The sequence below is a fragment of the Chiloscyllium punctatum genome, chromosome 10, assembly GCF_047496795.1.
Source record: "Chiloscyllium punctatum isolate Juve2018m chromosome 10, sChiPun1.3, whole genome shotgun sequence".
NCBI classification, from domain to species: domain Eukaryota; kingdom Metazoa; phylum Chordata; class Chondrichthyes; order Orectolobiformes; family Hemiscylliidae; genus Chiloscyllium; species Chiloscyllium punctatum.
Window position 1 is genome coordinate 41,953,786 of NC_092748.1, and position 25,616 is coordinate 41,979,401.

Here is a 25,616-nt window from a genome sequence, read left to right on the forward strand (position 1 = left end):
TCCAAACAAAGTACTCCCTGCACGTCTCGTTCGGATGATTGGGGTTGTTCTGTATATGCAAAGACCTGTACTCCATTACTTGATCTACTGGGGCTCAGCACCAAGCATGGTGGAAAGCGGAATCTTAATCGCAATTCAGAAGCCCTTTCTTCATGAGGAGAAAGTTTAATAAGAGTGGGCACCCAGACTGAGGAACTGCCATATATAGAACCCCTAGAGACCTATTTGCAGGACATTCCGGAGTTGACCAGGTTTTCCCTTCTACTTTGCCACCTTTAGTCCTGTGGGAGGTCAAACTGAGAAGGGTGCACTTGTCTCCAGAGAAGAAACACTTTGTAAGCCTTGGTCCTCTAGACCAATGTCCCCAGGGTTGCCTAACCAAAACTCTAAAACCAGCAGCTCAAAAGTATTGCAGGTTCCCTCCATCCTGGCTGCAGCTCCCAGGACTACATTGAGATCTGATGGGAGAGAAAGAAAGATGGCGACTTTGTAAGGGTTCATTGGTGGCAGGGGTGACACATTATGTATGTTACCACATTTGCAAATATGCTAATTTTTCAATATCAGCTGTCTGTCTAACTGCAACCACACACAAAGTACAGAGCCAAACCATCCTTAGTACTATCTGATGTTTTATAGTCTAAGGTGTGAAGTGACCAGCTCCTACACCAACTGCAAGCTACAAAAACTTGGAACTCAACCCCCACCTCAAGCATTTCAGATAAAATATGACAAATATGATCATATTGAATGGCGGTGCAGGCTCGAAGGGCTGAATGGCCTACTCCTGCATCTATTGTCTATTGTCTATTGCCTAAATATAGTAGAGCACTGCTTACCCCACTGCCACCACAGAAGCCAAGGTATTGCTGACTATCCATGACCCACCTCTTCCACATCTACAATCCCCACAGCATTCCACAACGCTGCCTCTTGTTTCCACAATAACATCCCAGCAGCACTGGTCCCTGATGAACATTTAGAGGAGCATGCAGGATATCATCAAGTAACCACTGGGAGTTTCATGGTGGGAATTCTTGGTGTTGAATTTCTATCTGGTAGGTGGGAGAATGGGAAACTGTATATTATTGATGTATGGTTAACTAATAATGAAATGTTAATATATACCAAATAGACCCCTCACCAGTCACTAGCAAGAACCCAGACTCTTCCTTCAACACGTGTTTGGAGAATGATCTTTTCCTACCAACGAAGAGAAGCTTCTTGTTCGATGTCTCACCCAACTTTTCTGGCTTTTCCGCCACAGCCCACAACATTCAGAGATTGGGAAGATTCCACCTATATCAATTGACCACCTGCCTCTGCTGAGGAATTGCGTACACATAGCTTAAATAGACAGCAATGAAACGCACAAGTCAGTTGTTGGAGCACTGGATTCTCAGCATGCTGCCAATTTCTCATGTTTTAAAGACAATCCTTTCCGAAACACAAGTAACCCTGCTTGTTTAATAGAAGTCCACAGCATCATTTGTTTAGATACAGGTTTTAATCAGTCTGCTGAATGACAGGAAGGGGTTTTATTTTATTTATACCATTCCTCTTGGCAGGATGCGAACTTAAGCATTTGTATTTTTATAAACAATATATTTGAATATTTTGGGCAATTTTTTAAACCATGTTATTCTGGGGAAGGACACCAAGCAACTATATGTATTTATTTGAAGAGGTGAGTGGAGAAGGAGAGAGAAAAGACTGAACAGGAGGAGAAAAGAAACTAAAAATGTTACTCACGTTGCATTATTAAAGCCAACATATTCATTGCCAGCCATACGATTCAAGAACTGTGTGACCTGTGAAATAACACTATTTTCAGAAAACATTCACTTTTAGAACCTTCCTTAAGAAAATCTGAGTTAAGCACTGTACTTACATAATCAAATTTCTCAGCATTGCTTACTCCTTGCTACAAGGAAAAACAGAGACATTACTTAAATAATCTTCAAGTCTGAGAATTATCTACAAATGTGCTAAGCTTTTTCTATAAAAAGCTTCATACAATTAGGTCTATGTATTTCAGTCAAAAGCAAACCTCTGAATCTAGTTAATAATAATTAGTAGCATTTATTGCTTTTAGCATACTGTCATGCCCAAAGGCATGGAGAGAGTCTCTTCTTAAAAACTATATTATTTTGTTTTTAAAAAAATGACCTGTCAGATTTTAAAACAGCTGGGCAAGTTGGGTTAGAAATATCCAGAACAAAACTCATATCATCTCTCAATGTCACATCGCCCACTTATATCAACATTCTAGTTAAGCCATAAAAGGAACCCCAAACAATGTGTCTTCACAGCTGGATTATGCTAGATTTGATGATAATAGCCTTTAAGTTTTCCACAATGGATTTGGATGAGGGGTCAACTATGCGATTCAGTTAATGGAGGTGAATCAACACAAAAGCCTACTCAAATGACTGAAACTATTGGGTTTGGAACAGCTTTAATTATACAGATTTGACATCTATCATTATTCTGATTGGAACACTAGAAAATGCAAAAAACAGCTTGATGCTTCGGCAACACCTGCCTCAGATTTAACGAAAACTAAAAATATTAGACAGAAGCTGAGGCATCTTACGTATGATTTGGAGTCAAAAACAGATTTAGTCAGATAAGAATACTCCACCTAAGAATACTCAAAAATAATCAAGGAGGTCATTTGCAAGTGCTTTGCCCATCTTTATGTGGCTTGCTCAAGTTAGATTGTCTCCTTGGACTGAAAAGATGTCATTTGGTTCTGATTTTCAAATAAGGTGAGTCAGAACCAGGAAACTGTTGGCCCATTGGTTTGACATCAATTAAACACAAATATTGATACAGATCATAAGATGGGTTGCCCATGATTACCTGGATAGAGAATGGAGTCATCACATACAGAAAAAATAGCTTCTAGGGAGAAAAAAGTTCATGACTCACTAATTAGACAGTTTGGAAGAATTTACTAGATTGGTAGTTGAGGCTAGCTCAGCACAAACTTTATTTGGACTATTAGAAAGCCTTTGATAAATATACCTCATAATAGGGTAAATCACAATACAGAACTCAAACTGGGATGCTGTTGTAATAAAACAGGGCATTCTACAAGGTATAAAAATATTACAGGCTGTGAATATAACTGAAGACAAATTGTATTCTGTAGGTACGCAGCAACTGCCTCAACTTAATTAACAGGCTGGATATAGGTGTTTTGGAAATGATCTGCAAATTTGTTAAAGTTACAAGATCTATATATGGGGAGGATCACAAATGAGAATAAGCTAATTGAGAATTATGATGGGGAATAGGAGCTATTTATTTAGCAAATACAATTCATTTTAATTAAACTCATTATTTTATACACAAATTAATGTCAGTATTATGATAGTAATGAAAAGGAACCATCAACTTTAATCATTTGACTTTCATCAGCCAAATATCTCTCAAAGGAAACACACTGCTGAATTAAATTAGCTGTTTATAATCACCCAATAAGCCTAGACAATCCACAGGGAGAATACAAAATCAGCAGCCTCAGAATTGCCATTTTAATCAAGAGGACCTGAAACTCAGTAAGACATCAAAATGTGCATCTCCGGTTTTATTCACACTTGCAGGATAACTGCACATATTGAGAGATGAAAAAAATCGCCTACAACTATTCAGCTTGAAATGGAAAAAAGAATAACACCAAAATCTACAAAGGAATGGAATATCAACAGCAGCTTTTGAGCAAAAAAAGAAAGCAACAAACTGATTACAAGAATAAGAAGCTCCTCTCTCTCAATCACAGAAACCTGCTTTAGTCAACCATTGCTCATTGAGAACTCAAGATCAGCAAACCACTGCTTAAAATAATAGGGCAACAATTAAATGATTGGACTCAGGTCTTTTCATTCTTGTAACTTAAGGGTTACAAACACAAGGCAGATATAAGAAGTTAGGACACAGATCAGCCATTATCTCAATGAATGTTGAAACAGGCACAAGGGGCTAAAAGGCCTACTCCTGTTTCCAAATTTTTATATTCATAAAGAAGCAAGTAACTCCACCTGTGTGATACGTTTCTAATGAAATACACCAATTATATATTGCATATTTGAATACAAATAATGTATTCAAAAGGAATAATGACACACATCATACCTTAATAAGGGATGTTACCACAATAGCCCCAGCATTTACCATAGGATTATGAGGTTTATCTGAAAATTAAAAAAAATTTAAAATGCAGAATTTATTCAGTGACAGAACAACAATTTCTGTTCCAACAGTTGTGAGAATACAATAGCTGAACTAATAAATTTAGAAAACATTACTTTGTTATCTACTACTGAATTTAAACATCTTAATTTCATTACATTTTATTTCATGCACCTTTATGGTGTTGAACAAGGTGAACGGAGATATCAAAATGGAGGAAGTGAAAAGAGACAGAATACAATGCTACAAAAACTTGTAGATTCTAATTCATAACTTTTTTTTGAGAAAAACTAATTAAATTAAAAGTTTGCAATCAAAAGCATCAAAGGCCAAAATAATTTATTTACATATATGGAATTATTTATTTATGCTGTACATAAAACAATCGGTTACCAAAATTCCATGAATTTTGGCAGCACAGTGGCTAGCTCTGCTGTCACTCAGCGCCAGAAACCCAGGTTCAATTCCAGCCTCAGGCAACTACCTGCGTGGAGTTTGCACACTCTCCCCTTGTCTGCATGGGCTTCCTCTGCATGCTCTGCTTTCCTTCCACAATCCAAAGATGTGCAGGTTAGGTGAACTGGCTATGCTAAATTCCCTTAATGTTCAGGGATATGTAGGTTAGATACATTAGTCAGGGGTAAATATAGTGTACTAGAAATGGGTCTGGATGAGTTACTCTTCGGAGGGTTGACATGGACTTGTTGGGCCAAATGGCCTGTTTCCACACTGTAGGGATTCTATGATATTATTAGAGCAACAATATTTGAAAAGCCTAAAAAAAATTCTCATAGGTCACTGCATTCTAAAATTTCATAGGAATATTTGACTTTGTGATAGAAACACAAACTCCAGAGGCTGGCATTACTTTTTCCCTTTCAAAATACTTGGATGCAAAATAGAGGCTATCATTCAAATTCAATCATTTGATACATTAATGAAATATACACCAGTGCACAACTAAAAGTGCAAATAGCTAAAAATGTTAATGACATTAACAATTTAATTTTAATAATTCCTAGGAAGATCCAGATCTATGGGCAGCACAGTGGTTAGCACTGTTGCCTCACAGCGCCAGAGACCCAAGTTCAGTTCCCACCTCAGGCGACTCTGTGTGGAGTTTGCACATTCTCCTGGTGTCTGCGTGGGTTTCCTTCGGGTGCTCCGGTTTCCTCCCACAATCCAAAAATGTGCATGTTAGGGGAATTGGCCATGTTAAATTGCCCGTCGTGTTAGATGAAGGGGTAAATGTAGGGGAATGGGTCTGGGTGGGCTATGCTTTGGTGGGTCGGTGTGGACTTGTTGGGCTGAAGGGCCTGTTTCCACACTAAGTGATCGAATCTAAAAAAACTGCTGAATAGATGCTACATATGAAGTATGTCACAACTCCATAGGTTTAAATCAATACAGCAGACACTGACAAGTATTACATCAATTTTAATTCTGACTGTCTAGACTTAATCAGTTAAAACATCTACCAGAGATTTTCATGATTTTTATGTTTCAACTTCATTCTATCAAAAAGATTTACGTTTTGCCGAAAAAAAATAAATTCTACCTTCTTCATTTAGGAACAGTTTGTTGAACCGTAATCCACTGGGTTCTTTACCAACATATTTGTGAACGTAATCTGTCCCAAGGTCATGAACAGAAACTGCATATTTTAATGGTTTCACACAGGACTGAAGACAAAAAGGAACTTTGGTGTCTCCAACCGAGTGCCTAGAATAATAAAGTTTTATATAATTACACAACAATTCAATGCCACAAAACAAGAGAACAAATATGATCAAGAAGCATTTCCGACGACTAAGCTGTTTGCTCCATATCAATAAACTATTCCCAATCAAATTCTCACTGAACAATATAAATGTTATAACAACCAATATGAATATAGCATAAATATATAAAGCTCTCCAAACAAATATATGAATTACAATCATTACAATATTTTGGAAGTAAACTCTTTGGAATGTTGATGACTTAATTACAACCCATTTTTGCCTTTGTTGCCCATAAGACCATAACACATAAAAATAGAAGCAGACCAACCAGAGCATTAAACCTTTTCCATTATTCAATTAGATCAAGCCCCACTTTTCTGCCTTTTCCCTGAATTTCAACGCCCTTTCGGATTTAAAATCTGTCTGCATCTCTCAACCTTGAATACAATGAACAACCCAGCCTCGACAACCCACTGTGGTAAAAGATTCCACAGACTCATTATTCTCAACCTTTGTCTTAAATGTGCCTTAAAACCAATTCTAGGAATATGCCCTCTGAACCTCAATTACACCACAAGAAGAATAACCTATGTCTAATCTACCAAAAGACAAAGAATCTTGTATGCTTCAGTAAGGTCACTGCTCATTCTTCAAAATTGTAATGTGCACTAGTCAACCTACACAATCTTTCCTCCTAAGATAGTATTCCATAATTGGGAACTGCCTAGTGAACCTTCTCTGTACTACCTCCAAAGCTAGAATTCTTCCTTGGATAAGCACCCAAAAACTGTTCACAGTATTCCAGCTGTGGTATGACTAGTGCTTGTACAGTTTTGGCAATACCTCCCTATTTTTACACTCCATTCCCTATGAAATAAAGGCAAACATTCTATTTGCCTTCCATATTGCACACGGAGCCAGGTTATTAGTTCTTTGGAGTTTTATATGAGAGAATTCCCAATTGCTTGTGGTCTACAGCTTTCTGCAGTGTTTATCCATTTAACTAATATTCAGCTCCCTTATTTTTCTGGTCAGTGAATAACATCACATTTTCCCACATTATATTCCATCTGTGAAGGTTTTGTCTACAAAATTAACCAGTCTATATACTTCTGCCGACTCTTCACGTCATCCTCACCACGTATCATTACATCTAATTTTGTGTCACGCGCAGACTTGGTACAGTATATACACATACTCCTCATCTCAAGTCATTAATATTTACATTTTATATATAATAATTATATACATCCACTACTACAGACTGCCATCCTTAAAGTGACCTGCCTCTTCTCATAGTTAACCAACCTATAGCCATGCTAATATACCACCTCTAACACATGTGCTTTTATCTTATTAAAGCGTCTAATGTGTGGCATCTTATTAAACACTTCCCTGAAAATACAAATTTATTGCATCTGCTGTTTCCCCTTTATCTATCCTGCTCATTAGCTCCGCAAAGAACTCTGGCAAAGTTTTCAGGCTTGATTTCCCTTCATGAAGCCATGCTGACTTTGATTGATTATATAGATTTCTGAAGGCTCTGCTATTACATCCTTTACAATAGACTTAATTTCCCAATAACAGGTTTTAAGGTAACAGGCCTACAGTTACTCTTTTTTGGTCTCCTTTCTTTTTCCAAATATAAGACTTTCAAATTCTCTCGGAGTTTTCCGGAACCTAAGGATTTCTGGAAGATTACTTTCAGTGTATCCATTGACCCCATTAATTCCCCTAACACTTCTTCACTACTGATAACAACTGACATATACAGATCATACACGTGTAATTAAGAGTCTAATGAGGACCACGAAGCCATTGTCAATTGTCAGAAAAACCTATTTGGTTCACTAACATACTTTTGGGAGGACCTTACCTGGTCTGGTCTACATGACTCCAGATCCACAACAATGTGGTTGTCTCTAAACTGCCCTCTGGGATGGGCAATAAATGCTGGCCCAGTCAACACCCTCATTCCATGAACGAATAAAAGTAACTGTTTTTTTGCTCTCCTCCTTTTTCCCCCTGATTATTTTGGAATTGTGCAATTCTATTAATGTTTTCTGCTGTGAAGACTGATGCAAAATGGTTATTCAACTCCTCTTCCATTTTCTGGTTCCCTATCATTTCACTGGCCTTGTTCTCTCAGGGGCCTATGTTCACTGTGACTTCTATCTTTCTTTACATATGTTTAAATAAATACTCCCTGTACATCTTGAAATTACTTGCAAGCATAGACTCAAAAGTTTGTTTCCTGTCATTTTGGTGTTTTTTTGTTTTATAAAACTTTCCCAATCCTCTGGCTTAGCACTAACTTTTGCCACATTGTCTATGTTTTCTTTTTATTTGATGCTACCCTTAACTTCCATGATTATTACCTTTATTTAAGCTTAGTACAGATACAATTGTTTATGACCCAAGTTCCTCCCTCTTAAACCAAATGTTAAATTTCTATACTGTTATGGTCCCTGTTTGCTAGGGAATCTTTTACACCAACATCATTTATTAAACTACCTGATCATACATCATCAGATTCAAAATAACCTGACCCTTGGTGGGGTATATTGTTCTAGGAATATAGTCACAAATACACTATTGATTCTAGTTGATAGCTACCTCTTCCAGTCTAACCCATCCCACTCTCCAAGATTACAATTGCTCATGATTAATATGCTGCCTTTTTTATATGCCTACGTTATTTCCTGTTAGGGATACTAATTTCTGTCATAGACATCAGTTGCATTAAATTCTACTTTATCACCCTTGACCCAACAATCGTTGCTGTCTACTGAACTTGTCGCAAAGAAATTATTATTTTCCCCAGTTCAACACCGGCAAGACTTGGCATCTACCAAAATCAGAAGTCACTGGCACTCATTTCATTCATTTTTCTTTTCTTGAATGAAGCCCAGTAATACATAAATTGTGTCCTCGTTAATCCAGAGCATTCAGTGATAAACTATTTCCATTTTACCCAGCACCATGAGACATATGCTCTTACTGCTGCTAAACCTCACTTGACCCTTTCACTCCATTGACTTGATTCATCTAACACACATCCAACTTCCTGGCCACTACACAAATTTCAGGGAGCACAAGCACACCTTTGTTATATCCATTACTCTCTACCCTCCAACATATTTTCAAAATACTGGTCTATATCCCAGAAAATCTGCTTTGATAGCCACTGTGCTGGAGGATTTCACAAATTCACCATCTTTGTCTTTAATGTGTCCTCTTGAAATGTAGTCATTGCATAACCTCCACTCAGACCAATTATAGGTATTTTAATGCCCCACAGCTATGTTGAAACTCATTGCAAGTACTTCAAAATCCACTCAATCACACTCGCTTCTCAACCTGTTCAGAGCCAGTTAATACATTTTGAAACTTAAAAGATGTTTTAAATGTATAAAATATTGCAGACCAAGTTGCTTCTTTATTTCATGGAAGTGAGACTTCTAAATCGGTACTTTTGAGAGCAAGCACACAAATCCTAGTCATTAGTCCCCTGAAAATTACTTTAAGCAAAGGTAAATCTACTGCAAAGCAGTTATAAAAGCCCTTGGTACACTACAAATGAACACTAAACTGATGCAATGGAATATAACATTTTGACACGACAATGAAGAAAACACATTTAACCAATGTAGTATCTAAAAATACTTGAAGGAATGCACTGATTTGAAAAACAAGGAGATCACATGCAAAGACAAATTTAAGTAGAATAGATGCTAAGATCAAGCACATAGAATACAAAAGCATGATTATCCGAGGTCTATTGACTGAAATGCACGCAATGTTGCCTGTCCACTAGAACGATTGCTATGTGTAGCAATAGTAACATTGCCATGATCAAAGCTAGGGCACAAAATCACACCTTCTCAGAATCCCTTAAAGTCACATTCTTAAACAAGAGGAACACTTTAAAAATCAGACAGGAACACTTCAAGTGCCTAAAATTGTTAACAGTAACAAATCTAACTTAGGATGAAATGAAGAGTAATAACAACTTAAAACAAGTGAACTCAAGATTTTCAGATGCTACACTGGAAACTTTGATGATTTATGTGAAAAATAGGAGGAATCTCCTGTATCCATAGGCACCTCTCCAGACAGATGCACAAAAGGTAGTGAAAGCAGACATTCCTGGAAGTCAAGAGCAAAAGTCGAACACAGATTTTGGATACAATACCATACGTTTAATGTCCCCATGAGTGAAGATGTTTAGTAAATGCATATTCAAATGCCATATCTTACAAACTGGCCCAGTTATGCTATGCTTAATTCACCACATAGCCAGCAACAATTTAGACACATGCCAAAAATTCATATGCTCTACCACAGCCTTACATAAACCCTTCCAATGCTGGAAGCCACTCCAGAATACCTGCCAGCTGTGTACACAATACCAGCCACATCACAACTCACTGGTAGAGATCTCTCTTCCTCTCATTGGCCAAAAGCAGTGCATTACCAGAGACAGCAGAGCTTACTGTTAAAGAACCTATTCGAGATAGCTCAGGGAATCCCTGATGGACTCTACCTGTAGCCTCTCTTGGTTGGTCCTGGAGATTGTACTCTGTGGCAGTCTGGAATAGGAAACTCTTACAGACAGTTTAGTTTAAATTATTATGCTTATCTATGGCATCAATGTTACACTATAACATAGATACCTACAAGCCAGGCTTGAGCTAACATTCTAAAACCATTAGCAGAGTAGCGTTATACCAGCTCTTACCCCTAAAAGCTCTCTCAGGCTACTCCCCTTGTTGCTGCAAACAAGCTGTCCTTGTACAGAATTTGGTATTAAAATTACAAAAACACATGTCCTTAATCAGACGAGCAGCAATAAAATGGCAAAAGTTTGCATAGGAAGAGAAACTCACTGACAGGTCTGTGTACATTTGACTAATTAAGCTATATGCACATCAAAGTAGGAAACCTTGATCCAGCCAGGCCAAATGGTCAATTTGCTTTGGCTAGTACATCATAACGAGACACTGGTGAAAAGGTCATGTGGTAACCTTGCTCAGCTAACATGTTCAGTATCATTGTCCTACAAAATGGCTGTTTCTTTTAAAAACATCTTAGATTCCCAGAATGCAAAGTAAGTTCATAACACTTCCAGATCTCGAGCTCCCAGGAACAGCACACAAACATAAAATCCATGAGAAGCCAGTGTTCACTCAAATCAGAACATTAAGGTTAATTTTCCAACAGCTTCTGTCCTCTTTCTCTCTCTCTCTCTCTGTCTGTCTCGGTCTCTCCCTTGAATCCTTCAGTCAGTGAATGTAATTGATAGAAGAATGTTTTCTCTCTCTCACACACAAACATCCTCCAATTTCCTTACTATTCCATTTTTTCCCACCCTTGATGGCAGTAAGTGAGATGGGTTGCAGACAGTTGGTGAATGGAAATCTGCAATTGTAACTACTTGTATCTCACTAAAAGAAAAACTTTTCCTTGCATAATTGAGATGGAAAAGAGTAAGGGTAGTGAGACATTCACATTCCAGCATAATCAAGATGAGAGACCTGAGCTTCACGAGTTCAAATCTGTTCAGTGTGGTATACAAGAAAATGTATCAGGATTATTCTATTCTGTACATATTCTACTCAGTTTATTAAATTACAAGTTATTTTCCTATTAAGTATGAGTTTTGTTAACAGTCTTTGATATAATCCAGAAGTTATTCTGCATCCTATTGTGAAATGTGCACCTCCCACGTACTGCCACACATTCCAAAAGTGAACAAATGTTATCACCTTATATACACCAATTCATTGACACTAAGAACAGATGTCCTCAATTCCTCTGAACAAGCACTTTCTCGCATTCTCTGTAGCAAATGAGAGAAAGGATGATTCTAGGAAGGAGGTTAGCCAACCATGGTTAATTAGGGAAACAAAGAATAGCATCAAATTCTAAAGACAAAAACACTGCCAAGAATAGTGCGAAGTAGAGGACTGGGAAAGGTTTTCTTAAATTCACTCATTGGATGAGAGTCACTGGCTAGGCCAACATTTATTGCCCATCCCTAATTGCCAAAAGGGCAGTTAAGAGTCAATTGCTATGGTCTTGAGTCACATGTAGGCCAAACCAAGTAAGGCAGTTTCCTTCCCTGAAGGACATTAGTGAACCAGATCGGTTTTCCAACAATCAACAATGGATTCATGGTCACTATTAGACTTTTCATTCCAGATGTTTACTGAATTCAAATTCACCACCTGCCATGGTGGGAAGTGAACCAGGTCCTCAGAACATTACCTGGGACTCTGGGTTAACAGTCCAATGATAATACCACTAAATCATCATCATCTCCTCTCAAAAACAAATGAAAGACACCAAAAAAAAATTAAAAGGAGAAGATAAAGTTTAGGGGTAAACTTGCAAGTAATATCAAGGCTAACAGCTTCTTAAAGTACATAAAAAGGAAGAGAGTAGCCAATATGATCATAGGCCTCTTAGAGAATGAGACAGGGGAAACAGTAATGGGGAATCAGAAAACAGCAGATGAGTTAAAAAAAAATTGACATCAGTCTTCATAGAAGACGACACTAATAGCATTCCAAAAAACAATTGCCAATTTAACACCTTTAATTGAAAAGAAAATTTGGAAAATGTTAGAAGTCTATATTAGAAAGGAAATTGCTGAACACTCAAATATCAACGATCAAGCACAGCAGGAATGACTTCAAGAGGAAATTGTTCCTAACACATTTACTAGAATTCCATGAGAAGGTAACAAGTAGGATAAAGGGGAAGCAGTGGATGTGATACATTTGTATTTTTAGAAGGCTTTTGATGAAATGCCACACATTAGGCGACTGAGATAAGAGTCTTTGGTGTTGGAGGTAGTAAAGTTAGAATGGATTAAGCATCAGATTTCTAATAGAAGACAAAGTATTGGGATAAAGTATTTTCAGGCTAATAATCTGAAACTAGTGGAGTGCTACAGGGATCAGTGCTGGAAGCACAATTATTTACAATATATATTGATGGCTTGGATGAGGAAAGTAAGTGGTCTATCGTCATGTTTGCAGATTACAAAAATAGATAGGAAGATAAGTGGCGAAGATGACAGTCTGTAGAGAGATAAAGAAAGGTTACATGTGTGGGTAAAAACTTAACAGATTGTTAGCATGTTGGAAAATGTAAGGTTATCCACTTTGGCAGGAATAGAGGAAATTAATATTACTTAAATAGAGAAAGACTGCAGAAACCAACAGCACAAAGTGATTTGGGAGTCCTCACACAAAACGCAAAAATGCTAGCATTCCAGTTCAGTGAGCAACACAGAAAGCAAACAGAATATAAAAGTAGAAATAGAGTATTTGCCTTTATTTCAAAAGGGTATAGAGTATAAAAATAGAGAGGTTGTACTAAAACTGTACAAGGCACTAATCACACCACAGCCGGAATATTAAGAACAGTTTTGCAGCCCTTACCTAAGGAACCATTACTAACATTGGAGGCACTCCAGAGAAGATCCACTACTAGGCTGTTCCCAAGTTTAGAAAGACTGCCTCATTAGGCAAGATTAAGTAGTTTGGCTGGTACACATTGACGTGTACAAGAATGAGGGATAACCTAATTGAAACATACAAGATTCTTCGGGGATTTGACAGGGCAGATGTAAAAAGGTTGTATCGCCTTGTAGCAAAATCTAGCATCAGAGAGCATAATCTCAAAATAAGGACTACCCATATAAAGCAGACATGAGGTGGAATTTCTTCTTAGACTGAATCTATAGTTTTTTAAAAAATAAACCAGAGGGTTTTAGAGGCTGGATTGTTAAGAACATTAAAAGCCAAGATGACAAACTTTTAAATTAGCAAAGGAGTCAATGGTTATGGGGAAAAAGTAGTAAAGTGGAGTGAGCATTATGAGATTAACTGTGATCTTGAATGGCAGAGTAGACTCGATGAGCTGAATGCCTTACATTAGCTCCTTTGTTTTAAAAAAGTGAAGAAAACAATGTAACTCAATTCATAAGATCAGATACTGCGGGTAATTTAAACAACAGCACAAACTTGAATGTGGGACACTGAGGGACAACCTGATATACATTTACAAGAGGCATGGATAGAATGGAAAGTTGGAGATTTTCTTTCCCCCAGGGTAGAAATGTCAATTACTAGGGGACACATGTAAAAAGGTAAAAGTCTAAAAAGACATGAGAGGCATGTTTTCCTTTATAAACACAGAGAATGCTAAGTGCCAGGAAAGCACTGCCAGAGGTGGCAAAAGCAGATACAATATCAATGTTTAACAGATGTCATGACAGATACATGAACAGGCAGGGAATAAGGGGATACAGCTCAAACTGAGGCAAAAAGTTTTAAGTTTACAAAGAGGTTATGTGTCAGCACAGGCTTGGTGGACTAAAGGGCCTGTACTTATTCTGCACTATCCTTGAAAAGAAAATCTGCACAGATCACACATATGTTTTGCTGCAGTTGACTCAGGAGGACGTAGGAGGGTAGACTACAGAAGGAGGCAGATATGTTCAATAAAAGGTTTGGTGCATTGAGAGCCCTACCAAAAATCTTGTATGTAATGTCATAAAGCATGGTGTAGTCCAGGACCAACTTTACATGAGGATTTCCACAGATTTTTGAGCCATCCTTCCCAGTGTGGATGTGATGTGGTCAACTCCATTAGCACATTTGTGGACTCAACCATGATGTCACATCTAACAGTAGTATTGCATCATACGCAGAAGACACTCAACATTTGGGAGCTAGAGTGCAAGCTGAGATTGCAAGTATATCTGTAGCTATGATGAAAACAAAGTGACTTCCAGATGTCACCAGAACACTGCAAGCTGTCCTTCATTTGATTAACAGCACAGCTAAGGGGGAGTCAAATGGTATAAGGACTGCTGTTCACTTAAGGGATGACAGCATTCACCTTCCCAACCTACCTTACTGCCGGGATTTTCCATTCCCCATCAGCCAATACAAAAAAAAGTGCAAACGCTGTAAAGTAAAAACAAAAAGGTGCTGCAAGTACTTAGCAAGTGAGGCAGCAGTGGAAAAAAAAAAGTTCATGTTTCAGGCTTATGACCCAACAACCTTTCACAATAACTTAATTAGTCCACAATACTGCATGAGGGGATGGAACACTGAGGCCAGGCCTGGTAAGCCATCCTCCATGCCATCTGCAGTCCTTCACTAAAATGTAACAACCTCTACCAAGCAAGCTGAAGCTTCTGCAAAACGAACAAGACCAGACAAAGCAAACAAAACAGTTACCAAAGGAAAGCATGAGGGAATTAGTTTGCACTAGTTTGTAATACAGCAGGTTTTAATGTTAACTTTTGTTTAGAATGTTTGATATGAGGTAGCTTGATGATAGTAACAATGAGATGGGTTGCAGACTGTTGGTGAAAATGGAAGACTGCAATTGTAACTACTTGTGTCTCACTAAAAGTAACTTTTCCTTGCATAGTTGAGCTGGAAAAGGCTGATCAGTTCTCAGTTGTGCTGTATTCTAAATAGGGAAGCAGATTTGTGCATGTTTTGGAGCAACACCTTATGTAGAAGCCTTGAAGCCAAAAGCTCCCTCAATATTTGACACACCACTGCCTAAGGATTTCTGCAAAGGGAAATCACAATAGAAAGAACCAAATAGTTGTAGAGTCAAATCAATAGACAGAAGCAGTCAACTAGCAACTGGCCCGCAAATAGTTGATGATCTCTTTCAGTGGGAGAATCCTTCCTGATTTTTAAACCACGTTCAGGTGTATGAGGTTAAGAGGGCATCAAAAGGCTTCAAAATGGCAGTGTCAGTATCAAATTAAAGTTGCACACCATCAATTGCACAAAATATGCTGCAATAGAGTGTGTGCGTATGCACAGAATTTATGATATTTTTCTCACAACCAACAGCCACAGCAGTCAATCAGGTGTCACTGAGACCTCTGCATCCGTATATTTCGCACCAAATTTATTCAATTAGATTCTTGCAACATAATTAATATTAACAATATTCTGAATGACAAAAGGTTTCAATGTATAAAATATGCATTGTCACGAAACACATTACCAAGAAGAAAAAAAGTAAACCAGACTATTTAAATTCCTTGGTGTAATTTCAAACTTGTCTGATCTGCAAAATCCATGTTTACTGCATCTTGTATCAACTGTCTGATCTACTAGTGCCATAAGGTTATTACGAGTGCACAGATTTTGGAGGTTTAAATCAACACCGGCTTCTGACGACTTACAGCTTGTTCACATAAAACAACATTCTCTGAAGATGTATCAACTTTAACAGAAAACAATATAGACAAGCACACCTGATGGCATGTTCCAGTCTTGATCAGTTGCTACATAAAATTAAATACAAATGTTTAAGAAATACTGACAATCCAGAAGTTTAAAAATTGATGGATTGATTTTTCTCAACATGTGCGATATACACAAACATTTTTGAACAAAACAAAATCAAGTATACCATTTATAGAGTCTCTGCAATTTTTGCTGTCCATCATTTAAAAGGAACAAAGTTAAAAATCACACAATACCAGGTTATAGTCCAACAGGTTTATTTGGAAGTACAAGCTTTCGGAACACTGTTCCTTCGTCAGGTAGTTAGTGGAATAGGATCATAGGACACAGAATTTATAGCAAAAGATCATAGCGTCATACACTAATGCGATATATTGAACAAACTTAGATTTATTGCTATTAAGTCTTTCATCCTTTAGAACGGGTTGCAGATTTCAATTCATTAATATGTCAATCTCAGAACTTCTTTCAAGTCACATTCCCAAGATAACTTAAAGGTTTTCTAAAACAAAAGTGGCGACATCTCAGCTCAGACAATGCATTAAAAGGAGAGAGACTAGAGTTTACATGTACGCCTACCTTGAGTCAGACTGGCTCTATTTCCAATGTAGAAATCTATAAAATGTCACATGGATTATAAAAAGTACCGACTGCCCACAGATTGTGTGTTTTTGAGCAAAATAGAATGTATCTGCAAATGCAAATTCACCCCATTGACGTGTGGATGCACGTGAGGGGGAGGGTGGGGGCAAGAGAGAGAGCAACACAAGAAGAAAGCGAGAGAGAGCGCACACACGTGCGCGAGAGACACAATACATGTGTGCGTGTGTCGGAGAGCAGATATATACTCTCCCAAACTAGCAAGCACTTACTCACACACTCACACACACACACACACACACACACACACACACACACACACACACACACACACACACACACACACGTAAAGGTCTATGGGGTGAATTTGCATTTGCAGAATTGTATCTGCAAATACATTCAATTTCAGTCAAAAAGCACAGAATCTGTAGGCAGTCAATATTTTTTATAATCCATCTGACATTTCATAAATTCCTACTTTGGAAATAGAACCAGTCTGACTCAAGATTAGAATACTCTAACTTCACACCTTTAATGCATTGTCTGAGCTGAGATTTCACCATTTTTTAAATAAAACATCGAGGGCCGAAGGGCCTGTACTGCGCTGTATTCTTCTATGTTCTATGTTCTAAAACCATAAGCTATCTCAGGAATGTGACTTGAAAGAAGTTCTGGGTTTTAAATATTAATAAAGTGAAACCTGCAACCCATTCTAAGAAATCTAAGACTGTTCAAAATATCGCCTCAGTGTATGACACTATGATCCTCTGCTCTAAATTCTGTGTCCTAAGATCCTACTCCACTAGCTACCTGACGAAGGAGCAGCACTCTGAAAGCTAGCACTTCCATTTGCAGCATGGTGGCACAGTGGTTAGCACTGCTGCCTCACAGCACCAGAGACCCGGGTTCAATTCCCGCCTCCGGCAACTGACTGTGTGGAGTTTGCACATTCTCCCTGTGTCTACGTGGGTTTCCTCCGGGTGATCAGATTTCCTCCCACAGTCCAAAAATGTGCAGGTTAGATGAACTGGCCATGCTAATTTGCCCGTAGTGTTAGGGGCAGGGGTAAATGTAGGGCAACGGGTCTGGGTTAGTGGCAGGTCGGTGTGGACTTGTTGGGCCGAAGGGCCTGTTTCCAATCTAATAAACCTTTGGACGATAACCTGGTGTTGTGAGATTTTTCTCTGTTCACCCCAGTCCAACACCAACACCTCCACAAAGGAACAAGTCATTGCACAAGTTCATTTGTGCAATGGCATTCTCCCTATTAAATCTTTTTGTCTACAATTTATCACCATGCACAAAACAAAATCACTATACCTTTATTAAGTTTTCCAAAATAAAACACATCTATAGATATTATGCTAGTTATTAAAAACCACAACAAAAACAGAAGTTGCTGGAAAACCTCAGCAAAACTGCAGTTCTGAAGAAAGGTTCCTGGACTATAAATATTAATTCTGCTTTCTGTCCAGATGCTGCCCAACCTCCTGACATTTCCCAAAAATTTCCGTTTTTGTTTCAGATTTCCAGTATCCACAATTCTTTTAGTTTTTTGCCTAGTATTAAAAACCATAGTTCATAGTACATTTTACAATACATATACACGTTTGTGCAATATAATGGTTCCATTAAAACTTTAGAAAAACGTGTTTGCAGTGCAATGCACTATTTTTCATGAAAATAAATAAGAAAAAAAAACATGGTTTTCCCTCATCGAGGGATTTAAATATTTTGCAACCTAAAAACTGTAGCAGATCTTGCTAGCTGCAGTAGAGACTAATGTTGTATCTCTAAAGCAACAAATGCTATATCATCCTCAACTAGGCTTGAAACATTCTAATGAACTCATAAGAATGCAACAGGTTCAATGGACAGCTCTATGTCTCAACAGTGAAGATCACTTCAGGCTACTGTTATAATCCATCAACTGCTGCAGTGGCTGCTTTATTTAAATGCAGGGCAAGCCAAAAGTCAAATGTTGCTTTGGAGAGAAAAAAAAACCCTGCAGATTCTGGAATCCAAGGTAGACAAGCAGGAGGCTGGAAAGAGACAGCAAGCCACACAGCATCATGAGGTGAAGTCAACATTTTGGGTATGACCCTTCTTCAGGGCTAGGGGTGGGTGTTAAGGGGAGCTGCAGATAAGGGAGGGAGAAGGTTTGGATGGGAAGGAGGGGAGTTGGGGGGGTGAGAAGGAGGGGAGTTGGGGGGGTGGGAAGGTGGTAAGATAGGAATAGGTGAACACAGGTAGAGGGTACAACCTGGTTGGTCAATGGGAGGAATGAATCCACTGGTAGCTGGAAGGAAGGGTCGACCTGAGGAATAGAAGGGAGGGGAAGGGGCTGGAAAGGGACATTATTTGAAATTGCTTGGCATAGAGAAAGGCATCATTTAGTACATTCATTTCATAAATGCACAGAGTGTTGTGCCATCCACCTCAGAAACCCAGTGAACATTTATAGAGAGAGAATGAAAAAAAAAAGAGTTCAAAGAATGTACTTTTTTTCAAGTGATACAGAGCACTTGTGGTAGAGGACTGGTTTTTTTTCAGATAAGTAATGCCATACTGCATAATGAAGAAAGGGAATCCAAGCTTGCATTGCTATAGTGCGAAAGGTGACTTCACACTAACTGAAGTTTTACAGTGCAACTGGGGTAGTAGATGCAAACGTGGAGATGAACAATGAATGGAATTCAGCCATATACCTGAGCAGACTGAGAAGTGGAAATTCCATACCACTTCAACTGCTGAAAGGCAAAGTAGATATCAAAGTTCAAACAGATCATGCTGACTGCACATATGTAGTAACCAGCAGCACAAGGTTTTCAGAAATTCCTTAAGATGTGTAAAACGAAGCTGCAGACCAGTGACTTTTGAGTTACTGATCTCGCACCATTAATTGGAAATCTTATCAAATGAGCTATGTTGGTTTTCAGATGTCTCTTTCAAGATATCCCATGAAAGCAAAAAACAAACATTGGGAATTGGTCTGTGTATACACACACCTCCTTTATGGCCATTTATAGAAGTCTGGCATAGTGAAGTTGTGAAGGAGTATGCAGTTCCACCCACTTGCTCTCCTGGCTGAAGTTCATTTCCACCGAGGTGAAAGACTATAAAAAATAAAGACGACTTTAAAACAGGTAAAAGAATAAGAAGTCTCAAAAAAGTGCAAAAACAACTTTTTTCCTAACATAATTTTTCCACCATTCTCTCAGATGGCTATCTGAAATACAGATCCACAGGTAAAGGTCACCCTCCAGTACCTTACCAAGTGGCCATTAGACACATGCAATACTTGACAGTAAAGTAAGTAGACTGCTCAGTTACAAGGAGTTAGAAGAGATCCAAATTCTGCTGTCACTTCATGTCCCCACACACATACCTTTAATGCAAATCAATGGCGATCCAGTATGAACACTCCCCTCCCCATTCTGGTGTAACTGTGGCGTTCTTACTGTCCTCTGATCTCATTCAACAATTCAGCTGAACCTAAAGTCTGCTAGTTGATACAGTTCAGTTACTTGATAGATTCAGTCTCAGCCATTAGATAAAATAACTTGTCTATTGTAGGTTCGCATGTGGTTCTGGCTACTCTTTGTTTACTAGAGCCGGATGGAACCAGTCTAAATAATGTCAAAGAAATATAACCAAAAAATTGATTTATTTCATGTGGAGCAAAGTTATCCACAGCAGAAACAGTTCATAATTTAGGTCTTTTTTTTTTTTAAAAAGTCTAGCTTTTAAGAAGGACTAATATTAACAACAAAAGCTGTGAACAGTAGCACTCATTTCTTCGACTAAAATTGTTAAGATGAACATACAGTTAAATTTAAGTGGAACCTTACTGCCCATGGTAATACATTTATAATTAAGTAAATATGCACTTGAATACTCTAAATTTATTTTTATAGAGTGTAATTTGTTCTGTTTTAGACACGCCATGGAACAATTTAAATTGAAATTCAAAAGCAGCATCTCAAGTTTTTTTGTTCGGAAATCAAGAGTACAAATTTGCATTTTTAATGAAAAATACATTTTAGATACTAATTTATCGCTATACAATTTTATCCTACAGAAAACATTTAAAATAATTCACTTTTGCTGGTTGGTTGTAGAATAAAAGGACTTTTTAAAAAAAACATATTTTCACAACATCAAAATCTCATCTCTTCTCTCTTCCTCCCTTTCCACCCTACCCTAACTGCAAAAGAAAAATTGTCCCCACACTCTAACCATTTTGAATCATAAAGAAAAATTTATTACAAAATCAGTACTAAGTAAAGAACTTTACTGTTCATCTAGGACATGACAAACGATTCAGGAAAAATATCACTAAAATGATTAACTCTTTTTGGTCACTTCAGTAATGCAAGCATGAATAATTGCATAAAATACTGTATCTTCCAACCTGCAGCCTCCCGCTGGTTCCCAAATAGAGACTTTGTTCTAAAGTTCTTTCCGAAAAAGAAATAGCTTGATAAAACAAAATCAATTTTAGGAAGCACAAGAGATTAATGAGCAACATTTCTTTTTTTAAAAAAAAAATCTGTTCCTAATCAAGGTTTGTGAAAAATCAAAAAAAAATTCATTACATTACAGGATTCATGCAGAATTTGATTTTCAGAAGTAGTTGGATGACAGCCTGTCTCAAACATAGACTAGGAATTTAAATCATGTGTACATGATCACCAGAGTTTTGGACATTTTTACTGCATAATTCTACTCCATTAAAAAAGGAAGAAGCTTTACTTTGAAGATTACATAATTTTATATTTGCCCTATTCTTCAAGCACTTCTACTATTGAGTAATTAGCTAATAATTTAAACATCAATATTCCAAACATGCTTGGCTGAGGTCCAAAACCAACAGAATGTCAAATCAAATGTAGGTTACGCTTTAAAAAGGCAATTATATTAAACCGATTCAAAGGCAAATTCAAGGTTTAACTTGATTCAAAGTTCTTACATTACAAAAGAATACCATCACATGAGGCCCAGGAGTGGTCAGAAAGGAGGCTAATTTCAAACTCATTTTATATCAAAGAACAGCAAAGTGAAGGCTTGCCATTTCTGTGTCCTGAGCCAAAAAAAATTGGAGGTAAATATAGAAGATTTTATCTATCATTACAAGCAAACAGCACTTGCATACGTTTGACAATGAATGATCACAAATTAAGAATCAACCGGTTGTTCTCATACTTTAAACAACCATCGACAAGCAAGGGCTTCAAACCAGCTCCCAATTAATTCCAAAGACATGCAATATTTCAACAAAATGGGTCTTTCCTGGATCAGAGACCTCGGATGGGATGCCTTCACAGTGCTTCTAAGTGGGTACAACAATTTATAATTTACTTCTGGCACATATTTTAAATTATTTCCCTTCACTCTTTTAAGTAGGAACTGGTATTGCAGTAAAAAGCATCTACTCCTTGTATTCCCACACACCTGAATACATACTTGTAAATCAGCACAAACATCCAAAATTAAATTGAGTCTATGCTTTTTTGCTGGACCTGGCTAAAGTTTTAACAGTGCAATTCACAAATATATAATCATTATCCTCAGCAGTGCAATGGTACTTTACATTCTAAGTTGTCCAATGGCACACAAATGAAGTAGTTTGCTCTAAAATGCTCAATGTGACAATTTTATAGTGGTTCTCACTCTTGCCATTACGAAGAATCCGTAGAAATATTCACGGCATTTTTGAAAATAAAAGCTTCTGTGAACAAAAGCCTGGTAACATATGACAATCAATATTAATCAGTGGATGCCTTTTATCTTCAGGCATGCATGATGGGATTAAAACCTGTTATTCACTAGTTTCCAAGTTAGTTATTGCTTTACTTTAGGATGACCTTCAGTTTTCATATAAGTGAAGGCAAAGAAAAGACATGGGGGAGGCCATCTGATTACCATTTATACTTCTGGATAAATGAGATGATCCATAAACATACTGTAGTTTCCAGACATGTGAACTTTTACACTTATTGAGATATTCTGTTGAGAATGGCTGGATTCCTGTTTTGGGTACTATAAACCCTGTTGATGACATTCTTAGGTGGTTAGGAAATGCAATCGTGTCTGCAGCTTCTTAAAAGTTGGGTGTATTTCTCTTTCAGCTCATTCCAACTAGATTTACTAATTACTCCAATGTGGAGATCACATTAATTTTGAATTCAACAATATTTAAAATTACATTTACAAAAGAAATGTACAACAGTTATTAGGAAGTATTATCATTCAAATGCTTATGTGCCTAGAACATGTGTGGCATGATGAACAAAAAATTATCATGGGGCTGTGAATAATATCACAGAATCCACTTGCAGGAAAGTCCACTGTAAAAACAGGATATGTATAAAGATAAAATTTGGTTATTAGTACCACCACCCACCCCTAGTGTTGAAAGATTGCTGGCTTTCTCTGCATGGCCTCACACATGACAAATGTTGATAAATGTATCTGACAGCTGACGGCAATAATAAAACTACGTTCTGGAGAAGTCCAATTCTGATAAAAGGCTTGCATTTGTAAGGCAAAATTACCTGCTTTTCTTAAATGCTGCTTGACCTGCTGTGCTTTTTTCAGCATTTGCTGTTCTTTGTTTCATTTCCAGAATCTTCAAATTTTTTGTAAATAGAATGCAGAAAAAAAATGTGTCTGTGTAGTTATAACTCCATTGTTCATATACTTAATAAAGCAGGTACTTACCAACCATCTTGCAAAAATGCTTAGATAAGAGCTTTACAAATAATATAATGATGGAGACAGGGTTGTGAAACAGATATTCGAGAAGAAATCTTACTGCCTGAGCGCTGGTAGAGTATTGAGGAATGTGTGTGTGTCAGCAGCCCTGAAAGGCCATAAGAACCCATCTCAGGGTCCCTCAACCAATTAAAGAGCAGGTGACATGATGAGGCCATTTTGTCGGAGGAGAAAGTGAGGACTGCAGATGCTGGAGATCAGAGTCAAGAGTGTGGTGCTAGAAAAGCACAGCAATTCAGGCAGCCTCTGAGGAGCAGGAGAATCAACGTTTCCAACATAAGCCCTTCATCAGGAATGAAGGGGCTATGCCCAAAATGGCGATTTTCTTGCTCCTCGGATGTGGCCTGACCTGCTGTGCTTTTCCAGCACCACACTCCTGACCCATTTTGGGGGAGGCATGATTTCCATTTGAGGCAGCGCAGCACCCACAGGAATGGAGACACCTCAGAGGCAGAGCTGAGATGAACTATACCAAGGGTGGAAATAGGACAGCCTTCCCAGCAGAGCAGGCACGGAAAGAAATGTCCAAAAAACAGTGAAATATCAATGTATTCCCTTCAACCTGAGACCATGCACCAATAAAATTTAGGTCATTAGGACAGTACAACTGGTGAATACCAAATCTCACTCTGAAATACAAGCCCCAAGTGAACACATCTTAATAGTTCCACTCATTCATCTCCCTGTAGTCACCTCACATCCCTAACTAAAGAGCTAACACACACTCGTTCTCATGTATGGTCAATTTCATGTTTCTGCACACAAACCAACAATGGCCACATATACTTGTCTGTCTTTCCTTGCAGAACAGATCTCTCAAATTGGTCATGGGAGTGGAGACCTTATTGATCAATGGCAAAGTTGCGTCCACATAGTCCACTGGAAAGGCAAATCAAACACTGAGGACATCAACTGTTATTAGCCATGAAAACCAGAGGTTCCCAAGATGGCTGGTGATTGTGTATATCAGGATATCTGGTCCTCTTCCTGCAGATATTCAGTTGGGGATCAGTTTTCTGACCAGATGCATCAATGGCCATTCTCTCTTCCTTGTGGAAGGTTGTATGGAGATGATGCTTGTGCTGGAGTCACTCCCAGCAACATTTAGCAGTGCTAAGTACCTTGCCTGGTCTCAGAAGAGGTAGAGATCATATTACATAAGCTACCACCCTAAAAGCTGGTGTGAGAGAAGTGTATCTTAAGTTGGATGAAATGCTAGTCAGAAGTGCCTTCCAAGGAGCTGGCAATCTGACAGCACGAAGTTCTTTGTAAAGCAGTCTCCCACTGGCCATGCCTGAAACTCTTCAGTGACAACTGATCAATAGTTTGAGAATGAGTCAGTTACGTTAACAAAATATCTCCCACGTGCTCTACTTTTTCTAACCTACCTGGCTTGAGACAGGAGGAGGTTAATCGCTTTTTCGATAAAGAAGGAAACCGAATGTAAAATCCCTCTCAATTATCCACCTCACACCTCAACCACAGGAGTTCCTAAAATTGTTTCCTACCACACTTACAAAAGATGGAAGAAGGCAAAAGCACATCATGATAACAACCCGAACGCATTTTTAAAAAATTCTCAGCCACCCTGCCTCCAAACCCAACTCTTATGATGCTGGGAAAACTCTCTCTCTTGAAATTAATGAGTTTGACTAGTTGCAGCAAACACACTGGATCCTCAATTATTCTGTAGTGAACATTTGTTATCCAAAGCCAATCTAGAAAAGGTAAATAGAAAATCAGAGACTAACTGCAAAAGTTTAATACATTTCAGTAAATTTGTCATTGTATTTACTTCATGCATTCAAATGCCCGAAGTGTTTTGTAATTTTTAAAAAATAAAAAGTGTAAAGGCTCAAACATGCAGATCTGAAGTCCATAAGATTGATGGTTTACCTGCAACTCCAAGTGATCACTTTAAAAATATTCTGGGGCTCCAATTATGTGGAGCCAATCCAAATGAGAAATGGTAATTGAATGTCTTCCAAATGTTGTAAATGGAATCAGGTAATTCAGTTAG

General features: G+C 37.9%; 1 protein-coding gene across 2 annotated transcripts in view; it reads right to left on the reverse strand.

Annotated features, from left to right (window-relative positions):
- LOC140482067 (glutaminase kidney isoform, mitochondrial-like) overlaps positions 1–25,616 on the reverse strand; it is a 130,365-nt gene that overhangs the window by 65,180 nt on the left and 39,569 nt on the right. For both annotated transcript variants that reach the window (XM_072578976.1, XM_072578978.1), the window contains exons 6-9: positions 5,756–5,919; positions 4,141–4,199; positions 1,892–1,924; positions 1,753–1,811 (exon numbers count right to left, since the gene is read on the reverse strand). In XM_072578976.1, the coding sequence (XP_072435077.1) occupies positions 1,753–1,811; positions 1,892–1,924; positions 4,141–4,199; positions 5,756–5,919 (315 nt within the window). The remainder of the gene's footprint in view (positions 1–1,752; positions 1,812–1,891; positions 1,925–4,140; positions 4,200–5,755; positions 5,920–25,616) is intronic.